Below are 9,998 nucleotides of genomic sequence, written 5' to 3' on the forward strand. Positions count from 1 at the left end.
AAATAATCAGACATAAAAATAAACATTTGTGGCCTTAACAGGAGTTCATCGTATTGAACGCAACATAGCCATGATTGATTTTTTTCAATAAATTCCTCGGAATTTGAGTAGGTATCTACATTACCTACTTTTATATTTTTGTTTTGTAAATAACCTATAGATGAAGCTATATAATATACGTGGTTATATCTCCACTGTCTGCCAACGAATTAGGAAACCAAAAAGTACCTTGAAACGTTTCAGTTGATAGGTACATATTTACGATAAAATTATTTAGTTTACGCCGCCTATAAACAGGTAACTACATAAAGATTATTGTGGTATTCAAAATTTGGATTTAGCAAGCTCATTAGATATAACAATGCAGTTAAAATTGTCCTTTACTACGCTACAGGCCTAGAAATTAATTGAAATAACAAAGCAAGCCTTTTAGTAAATACTTTACAAAGAAATGGGTATTTACAAACCGAAATTTGTCTTCACTATCCTTGCTGTCCACGGGATTATATAGAACAAATACACGTTAAAATATACAACAACAATTCTTGCTTATCTAGATTACTAAACTGTTTTTATCACTCTTGTATTTTGCTATAAAACAAAGTTATATCTGCAGTTATGGGTAACAACCTATTGGTGATTTCTTTCATAACTTTTTCAATATATAAACATGCTTTTCAGAGTTTTCTACCAACAATAATGCATATTAAATAATACCATAGTCTTAATATCACAGGACTCTTCTACACAAACACTTCTCTAACTTAGTTTTTCCTTCAAATTTAATTTCATGTATTATGTCCCATCTAACTGTTCATTTATGTATGTTATGTATGCTCTATTTCTTAAGTTCTCTAAGCCACCCGCATAGAGATCACTGATAAACAATGAGGTTGCCTGGTGTACTATATTAATAACTTTATTGCATATTTACAACATTTTAAATTTTGTTAATTACCAATAATATCTGTCCTACGCACTAAATGAAATTCTATTGTGTTGCAGGTGCTAAAAGCTAAAACAATTTTGTTCATATTAAGAACAAAATGTCATATTGCATTTTAGCTTTGAATTCTATGTTTCTCTATGTGCTATTGTAAAAAAATTTAAATTTTCCATTTATTTGTAAATTACATTATAAAAGTCAATTGCTATTTATAATGTGTTTATAATATAAATAATACTCAAATAAAGTACTAGAAAACGTTATGACCAATGTATATCATATTGTATGTTTATAACGTCAACAATATTACATTCATGTCTTTTAGCATTGGTCTATTCTCAATAAATTTCATTTGCTATTCCAGAAAATGTCGGACTCGGACGACAGAAGTAACCTGATAACAAGTGAGCCTGATGAGAATGAGGTCACCAACATGTTTGCCAGTGTGTGGGTGAAGGTGGAGGTGGGGGAGGTGGAGGGATCGCAGAACTCCAGTAGCGAGTCCACTGAGGAGCCTCTAGTGTGAGTCCGCAACTGCTTATGAATTAATCACTATATAGTATAAAGCAAAGTTGCACTATTCATAGTATTTAATGGATTTTGTTTACTCTTCTGCAAGAAATTGAATTATCATTAAGCTAAGCCTCCTAAGAGTGTGTGAATGGTAAGGCTTCAATCAAATTTTAGCTGAAGAATATTTAAAATCTTTTGTTTAGTAACACTTGCTCTCTTTGTTATCAATTCCTAGTGCTATAAGATTTAAACTATTCATGCCTTGTCTTACTATAATTATACTAAGCACACTTTTGATCTTAATATATAACTCAAAATAAAATTAATATGTAATTCAAAATTTTGTTTTCAGTAAGGTTAAGAAGCGTACAAAAAAGAGTAAAAGGCAATTATTATCATGCGAGGAATGTGACTACACGACGCAATATAAAAACTGCTTGAAATTCCATATAATCAGTCACAGAGACGCAAACCCGCTGAGCTGCGACCTCTGCGGCTACACGACCAAGTACCCCACAGCGCTTAACCGACATCGCAAAATGCGGCACCAGCTGACCGCCGAAGAGAAACGCGCCATAGCCAAGTACAAATGCGACTTCGAAAACTGTGAATATGTGACTTTCTACCGATGGAACTTGAACGCGCATAAGCGTAAACACAAGCTGGAGAAGCAGCACAAGTGCCCGAAGTGCGACTATCAGACGGCCTACCGACACAACTTCATCAAGCACGGCAAAATCCACAACGAAGGGGTTTACTTTAAGTGCGATAAGTGCCCATTCGTGACCAAGTTCGAGGGACACATAAGCAGACACCTGGCGAAGATACACAACGAGATATCGGAGGGCGCAAACAAATGCGACCTCTGCGATTTCTCAACGAAAATCAGGTGGCGGCTGAACACGCACAAGCAGCGCAGCTTGCAGAAGAGCGTGATCAAGTGCGACTACTGCGACTTCGAGACTATGTACATGTGCGAGTCGAAGAAGCACAGGCAGCGGCACTTCGGTGAGATCTACAGGAACAAGTCGCTGCAGACCGAGCAGGAGACGCCCAAAGCCCCGCCGCACACCGAAATCGACCACGAAATCCCCTACCAAGAAGAGCACGAAAGCTCGAAGGACCAATATCTAATAGACCCCAACTGCCTCGACTGGAACAGCATCCAAGTGCTCGAGTCGGACGACAAGGAGCGGCCGTTCATGTGTCTAATGTGCAACTATACGTCCAAGTTCAAGGCGGCGGTCCAGCGCCACTTCCAGCGGCACCACACCGGCAGCCAGAACCGCCCCTACAAGTGTTGCAACTGCGACTTCTCCACCAAAACGAAGGACCAAATCGCGCTCCACAACAAGAGGAGCAAGTCGGACCGAGTGCTGACGTGCGCCGCCTGCGATTTTGCGACCTACTTCAAGTGCCAGCACGCGATGCACCAGAAGTGCCACTACACGTTCAAGTGCTCCATGTGCACGTACTCGTGCAAGCAGAAGTACGACCTGCAGAAGCACTACTCGGTCATGCACATGGGGAAGGGTCTCAAATGCAGCTACTGCGATTACAAAGCGGCCAGGAAGGAGAGCTTGCTGTGCCACGAGGCGATACACACGGGGAACAAGCCGTTCAAATGTTCGTACTGCAAGTACATGTCGGTACGGCGCTCGCTGCTCGACATACACGTGAAGAGGTACCACAGTGAAATTAAAACGGATGTGACGATCGTTAGTGATGATAAAATTGAATCGTTAAAAGTTCCTCTGCCAATGTTACTGGATACAATTAAAATGAGTGAGCACTTGCAGTGATAGCGAGTGAGGTGTAGTTAGAATTGTGAATATTATAACTGCGTTAGTTATTATGATGTGGATACAAAATGCTAGAAGATATATTGTAAAGTTTCAAACTTAATCTAACTTACAGGATAAGTGTGGTGGCATGAAGAGATACTGCTCTCTAATTGAAATAAATCCACTGATAATTATCATAATCAATCGAATTATGCTAATGAATGTTGATTGATTGTGATGAGATGTGAAAATATTGCATATTCCACTGCAGCTCTTACTCCTTTTTAACACTTAGTCAAATTAACCCTCAAAATTGATATTTTAATTTAAAAATTTATTTTTTATTGCAATTAATTCTTATATTAAATCAATTGAAGTTTGTTGTTTTGCTTTTTGATCAAGTAACAATGTTAGGTATGCAAAATTGAAAGTAGGAAGAGGAAAGAGAAACCTACATAATTTTAGAATAAGCTGACAGTGAGTGATACAATGTACATATGTTTCGGTAAATAGACGGTAAAGAAACGGTAAAGGAAGAGTATGAAACGCCAAATTAGCATTTCATACTCTTTCTTCATCTCTATATTAATATAAATTTATTTTTTATCCTTAAAAATTGGAAATGTAAAGTCTAGAAATGTTTTTTTTAAATATTACTCTTGGTCTATTGTTGTCTTTCTATTTAAATTTGTCATACAATGTCAAATTATTAGTTATCATTTTTGTTAAAGGGGCCTGTGCGAGCTAAAACAGTGTTCTATTATGCCTTGAAGCATATTGAGAACCAATGCATTAATAAAACAGATAATTGTATACTTTAGAATATATGCAAATTCTATAGTATTTGGAAATATAATGCTTCATTTGTTACGATAATAAAAAGTGTCCAAGACTCCCAAGAAGATGTGTGCGTGCGGCTCTGTGTACCGACAGTCAGCCGAGGCCGCTGATTGGTTGATTCCATGTGTGCGTGCGTCACTTAAGCTCTTGTAGCCCCCTTAAACATGTTATTTGTTGCCATGTTACATTTTTAAATAATGTAAATAATATAGTACATAATATTGTTTTGTGTAAATAATAAACTTTTACTTAATAAATCGGGTTATTTTTACTGTACACCCATTGACTGTCAAGTGTTATTTGTTGGAATCAATATTTTTCTTATCTGCCTTCCTTCCTTTGAATAATTAAAAAAATACATGTATTAGGTCTTTAGTTCGTTTATTCCCGTATAAACTCAGGAATACTTACAGGTGCTATTATTTTTAACAAAAGCACCCAAAGCGAAGTTACCCAAGATATAGGTAACAAATCATTAGATCGCCCCGACGCCGTTTCATACGTGATTTGACTGGTTTTTAGGCAATTCGTATAGTTTCACCGAGACCATTCTGTGAATCATTGATAGGCTGTTATCGCTAGAAAAGTATCAGATTACCTTATTTTATCTTGAAAAACATTATGATATTGTGCTGAACCCATAGCAGCAGTTGGAAAAACAGTATCGAGGTTGACTAACAACTTGACAGCTCAAATATTATATTTGTTGACCTCATACAAAATAATTAAGTTTATTAATTTATACAGTTTCAGTGACTGGGTAGCATTAATACATGACGGTAAACTTTTATTTTTAAATATGTAAAGTATAATATATTATTCGAATAGACAATATAAATAAAACATCTTTAATTTGAAACAATTTATTAAATTCCATAACTTATACAAAAGTCGCATCTCACATAATTATCACAAACGTAAGTACTCTGTAGTCTGTACAGCGATCACTTCCCGCCACGATATTTATAACTGACTCATAAAATAAAAAAAGGTTTTTTTTAAGTAAATTATAGAACGCTTTAAAGAAAATATATATCCAGCAAATATCAAAATCAAGAGACATAGACAATTACACCCAACTCAATAAAAATGTAGGTTTTTGGTTGAAATTAAATATAAATAATCAAAGTACAAAATATCGGATTCATATATTTAAAAAAAACATGATTAAATTGTTACAGTTATGTACATGAAGTCTATCCGCCATTTAATGTTATCAATATTTTGTAATTTTTAAATAACTATTATTTGGCTCAAACAGTTTACATTTTTTATTCAATAAACAATCTACAACTTTTGAAACACAATTTCCACGAAAATCCATGATAGAGTATTGTGACTAAGCTTAAAAATATATAGGAATTTTTTCATTAATGATAAAACTACCTTAGGGTTGACACTAGTGAACAAAAAAATCATTATAAATACACAATAAATATTAATACAATTTAATATAAAATATCATATATCTCATACATTTTAAATGTAAACAAAAAACATATAATAATCACGAAAAATCTATAAATTGACAACCCTCTTTGGAAAACCAACACCATTTTAAAATAAATAGCTGCATCTAAATAAGTACTAATGACTAAATGCGGACGCAAATTTTTATAAAAATAAAGGTTTCATTGTCAAAAAATTTGTCAATAAAAACTTTCACGATTCAATAAATAGTTTTCAATGAATAGGGTATTGTATGTTTAGATTTATCGTCTCTTATTCTATTGTGATGTGGGCGTCAATAATTTCAAATTGTTCACACGACATGACGGGTACGAGCGAGATAGCACGTTATCTTGTTATGTTGTGTGCAAGCGAGACGAGTGCAAGCGGCCGAAAACTAAAATTTTGGCGCTAATCTAGGTTTGTAATTATTGGAATCTTACAATCGATTATAATAATAATAATTGAAGCTAATTTAAATAATGGCTAATCCCCAAAAATGTTATATGTTGTACCTTTCATATCTCTATTTACTGGAGTAGAATGCTATCTTTAGAGTAAATTAAAAAAAATGTACAAACTAATAAAAAAAAGCAAAACCTACAATTACTATATAGTAAATACCTATTTTCACTCGATTTTTGGCAAACATTTCATTTACAATAAATCATCGAGATTACACAACAAATAAAATTTGCGAACGCTATTCGAGGTTTGAAATAATTATTATTCCTTAGGGTTTTCCATAGTGAAGAGCGAGCAGCGCCATCTAGTATTGTATTGAGCATAGTTGAGTGCATAGTCGGGACACTGGAAGTCATATATATTACAAATATACAGATTTGTCACAAATTCACCCACGTGGTAGTTTTACAGGTTCTTTTGATTACATCGAAATTCAAAATTTGAACAAATCGCTTTTAAATCACTTGAATAATTTAAAAATTATCCTCCCAACAGGGCGATGCGTCGTCATACATATTGTACTACGGGAAATCTAAATATATAAAACTCAAAGGCGACTGACTGACACAGTGAACTATCACCGCACAGCCCAAACCACTGGACGGATCGGGCTGAAATTTGGGATGCAGATAGATGTTGTAACGTGGGTGCCTACGCTAAGAAAGGATTTTGATAAATTCTCCCCCCAAGGAGGTAAAATAAGGGACAAAAGTCAGTACTACGATCATTTATTTTGTCCACGCGTGCGAAGCTGCGGGCAACAGCTAGTCGTAAAAAAGTGATACGAAAAATTTGTCTATCCCCGTATTTAGTTCCATCTAACTATTTTACGTCGTCTAACATTAATTCCACCCAAAGGCACTCATTTCTCTCCCGCATATCGAATGATTCAAAAAGCCGAATACCAAAATAGCTCCATCCCGCTCTGACCGTGGCGCCGTTACGCAGGCGAGAGCGAGACGGCGAATAGGCGATCACAAGGAATGTTTGTGCGAATACTGAATTAGCGAGTTTTTAGCGCGAGTTCTCTCACTTGACTCGATTGTCACTTTTTTACATTATTTATTCGATATTACTACATACGCGAGCCTAATATAATTATATTTGAAAATAAAGAGTCTTCCATATTGGTCACATGTGTCAATGATCATTTAAAATGTCGATTCAATTTAAAGTTACACGAAAAACAAAGATGGCGGAGTCGAGTCGCAGTCGACGTCACACTGCAGTCGAATAATTAATTATATGTACATGTGTTATATCACATAACGACTTACATATTTTTACTATATACAATATATTCATTTCTCTTCCCGTTGGAGAGATATCTAGCCGTCTCTGTCTACTTCGCTACGTTAGAGAGAGACGAATGTACAAAATTACGACGCTGCGATGTGCCGTCCTTGTCCATCGTATCGAGTTAGACAGAGATAGCTGTAAGGCGATTGACTTACTACAAATCTATTTGAACAAACAGTACGAGGAAGTTAATATTTTTGTGTTTTTTTTTTATTTTATTTTGTATATATACAGATGTGTGACTAATCATTTACGTATTACAATTTAACAAATAATGTAGATTTTTTTAATAGTCCATAATTTATTTACAAAATGAATACAACTCACTTATTAACCGTTTATTAAGCTTTGTTATAAACGGCCTTATATAATAAAAATAATTTTCCTCATATTTTTGTAGAAATCATACCTAATAAATAATTTTTTTTACAATAATATTAATAAGAACTGCTGTTGTATAAGTACATACAATATTCGATTCTCGAGAGCAACACATAAAGCTCACAGTTCACTACACGTTATTGCTTGACTTGGCATCAGAAAATACTTCGAAAAATTATTATTTCATTATTTTTAAATGCCAATAGCTGTATCCACAGCATTCACAATTGCACAAACATTTTTGAAATAAAACACATTGCAATAGTTTAATAATTAATACTTAAACCAAAAACAGTTTTTATCATATCTAAATAACGATATTTTTGGTAATATTTTAGGTATACCGAGGAACAGACAGATATCGCAGATTTCTGTACACAGTTGAGGCGAAAATATTTATAAGATGTCGACGGCGCGGCGCCACCGCACAGTGGCGTATGATACAGCACAGTGGCGGCCCGTACGCTGCAGTACGTTTAACAGTCCATTACAGTACTCGATGACACAGTGCAGTACGCTAAGCTGGCGTACCGGGCAGTGCAGTACACCACAGCGTACGATACAGTACACCGTAGAGTGCAGTGCACAACACACTGCAGTGCAGTGCAGTGCGCGCTCAGTCGCGGGCGGCGCCTCAAATGTCGACCTCGCAGATCTTCCTCTTCTGCGGGAACCCGTACTTCTCCTTCTTGATCAGCTCCTGCTTCAGCCGCAGGTACGTCTCCAGCCGGGACAGGCCGTACTCCTGGTAACGTTCATATTCATCCATTAACTATTCACTAATATTATTAAAAAAAAAAAAGAAAAATTTTGTTCGGTTGAACGCAACGCTCAGGAACTACTAAAATGAAAAATGGACACAATTGGAAACATCAACTACAGAGTTTGTTGCCGGCTTTCCTCTGTAGAAAGCTTACCGAACCGGTGGTAAATGTTAAAACTGTGTTGTGACGATTTCTAAAGTGGTTCTATAACAAGTCTTATATAATAAATAATTGTTTTGATGCATCAACATCAAAACAACCCAAAACACCGAATCTTTATCTCGCTCACCCAGTAGCCGAAGGGTATCTGGCTCTTGCTGGCGTTCACGATGGACCACAGGCTCCAGAACAGGTGGCTGGCGAGCGCGAACGCGTCGATCTCGTCCAGCAGCCGGTTGATCTCGTCGATGCTCTCCGCCGCGTCCGGCTCGCCCGCGTGCTTCAGGTACTCCTTGATGAAGATCTCCTGCGGTCGCCATGGCAACGCGTCAAAACACTACTCAGCCGACACCTCACACTACATCGTGTACCGTACTCTGCTCTGTCCACGGGCGGTGGTGATAGCTTACCATCAGGCGAACCGCCAGCTCAGTTGCCCGCTTTCGCATTAAATTACAGAAAAAAGAACACGCATTGCTTTTATAAAGACTTGAAAGGGCCCCCGTGTGTGTCACACTCTCACTAAGAAAGCAACGTGTTTCAGAAGTCGTCGTTTTATTGTATTAAGTTTCAATGTAGCATTATAAAACAAAATTTCCATTTAAAATTACCATCTACTTTGGAAAAAATGTTAAAATTACGTTAGTACGAAATCTATTAAATAGAGTATAAATTCACCTTCTGCTCGAGCGTGGGCGCGTTCTCGTAGTTCTCGTAGTAGAACGGATGTTCCGGGTTCGTGTAGTCGTAGCACCACTCCTGCACAACCAGAGGCGTTCAGTACTACCGCGTTAAGTGTGCTCTAGTGTGTGTATACTTTAGTGTAGTGTCGTGCACTCTAGTGCAGTGCAGTGGAGTGTAGTGTGATGAAGTACAATGAAGTATAGTGTAGTGTAAGTTTGTATAGTGTGGGGTATTTACTGTACCCATTTCAATTTTATCTTGTAAGAATATCATGTCAATTTAAAGAAAAGCCTCTGTAGCGTAAGCACTGTTTTTATGTACTAATAAAAATTAATTTACTGGACAAATAAAGTAATTTCGTTTCACTTCATAGTTTTATTTCAATTTCAATTCATTTCATGGATATTAAAAAAAGATTATGGATACTTTTTAATTTAAATCAATTTTTATTCTACATTTAAAATAAGATTCGAAAAACACTAACTTTGAAAGCAAGTTTTTTTGTACAATATCGGGTAGCTTTATTCAAGGATAACAATAACGATTAATTAATTATTGATAGTTTTTGAATTCCCCTACATTAGTGAGCACATCGTGCATCGTGTAACTGCTTATGCTAAGTGTAATAGATTTTGAGCTTTAAATTAATTGTAATAAGGTGTTACTAACATTAAAAAAAAAAAAGGGAATGTATGAGAGAACGGCTCGCGGCGG

At 36.1% G+C, this 9,998-nt stretch overlaps 2 protein-coding genes across 2 annotated transcripts in view; one reads left to right on the forward strand and one right to left on the reverse strand.

The window, feature by feature from the left end:
• Positions 1-196: 196 nt before the first annotated feature.
• Positions 197-4,299, forward strand: LOC119838231 (zinc finger protein 761-like). The gene is made up of 3 exons (XM_038364083.1): positions 197-297; positions 1,311-1,468; positions 1,812-4,299. The coding sequence occupies exons 2-3, from the start codon at positions 1,314-1,316 to the stop codon at positions 3,259-3,261; spliced, it is 1,605 nt and encodes a 534-aa protein (XP_038220011.1). The 5' UTR covers positions 197-297; positions 1,311-1,313; the 3' UTR covers positions 3,262-4,299.
• A 639-nt stretch (positions 4,300-4,938) lies between these two features.
• The window catches only part of LOC119838056 (choline/ethanolamine kinase-like), a 20,828-nt gene continuing 15,768 nt past the window's right edge, over positions 4,939-9,998 (reverse strand). The window contains exons 8-10 of the mRNA XM_038363862.1: positions 9,279-9,359; positions 8,731-8,907; positions 4,939-8,422 (exon numbers count right to left, since the gene is read on the reverse strand). Coding sequence (XP_038219790.1) covers positions 8,312-8,422; positions 8,731-8,907; positions 9,279-9,359 — 369 coding nt within the window. The 3' untranslated portion in view covers positions 4,939-8,311. The remainder of the gene's footprint in view (positions 8,423-8,730; positions 8,908-9,278; positions 9,360-9,998) is intronic.

Source organism: Zerene cesonia, unplaced genomic scaffold, assembly GCF_012273895.1.
Source record: "Zerene cesonia ecotype Mississippi unplaced genomic scaffold, Zerene_cesonia_1.1 Zces_u001, whole genome shotgun sequence".
Classification (NCBI taxonomy): domain Eukaryota; kingdom Metazoa; phylum Arthropoda; class Insecta; order Lepidoptera; family Pieridae; genus Zerene; species Zerene cesonia.

What these genes read in the sequence shown, in the direction of transcription:
- LOC119838231 (XM_038364083.1), top strand. Translation starts at nt 1,314, where the DNA reads ATGTCGGACTCGGACGACAGAAGTAACCTGATAACAAGTGAGCCTGAT. An exon ending in TCCACTGAGGAGCCTCTAGT is followed by an intron (nt 1,469 to 1,811) that starts GTGAGTCCGCAA and finishes TTTTGTTTTCAG; the next exon opens with TAAGGTTAAGAAGCGTACAA.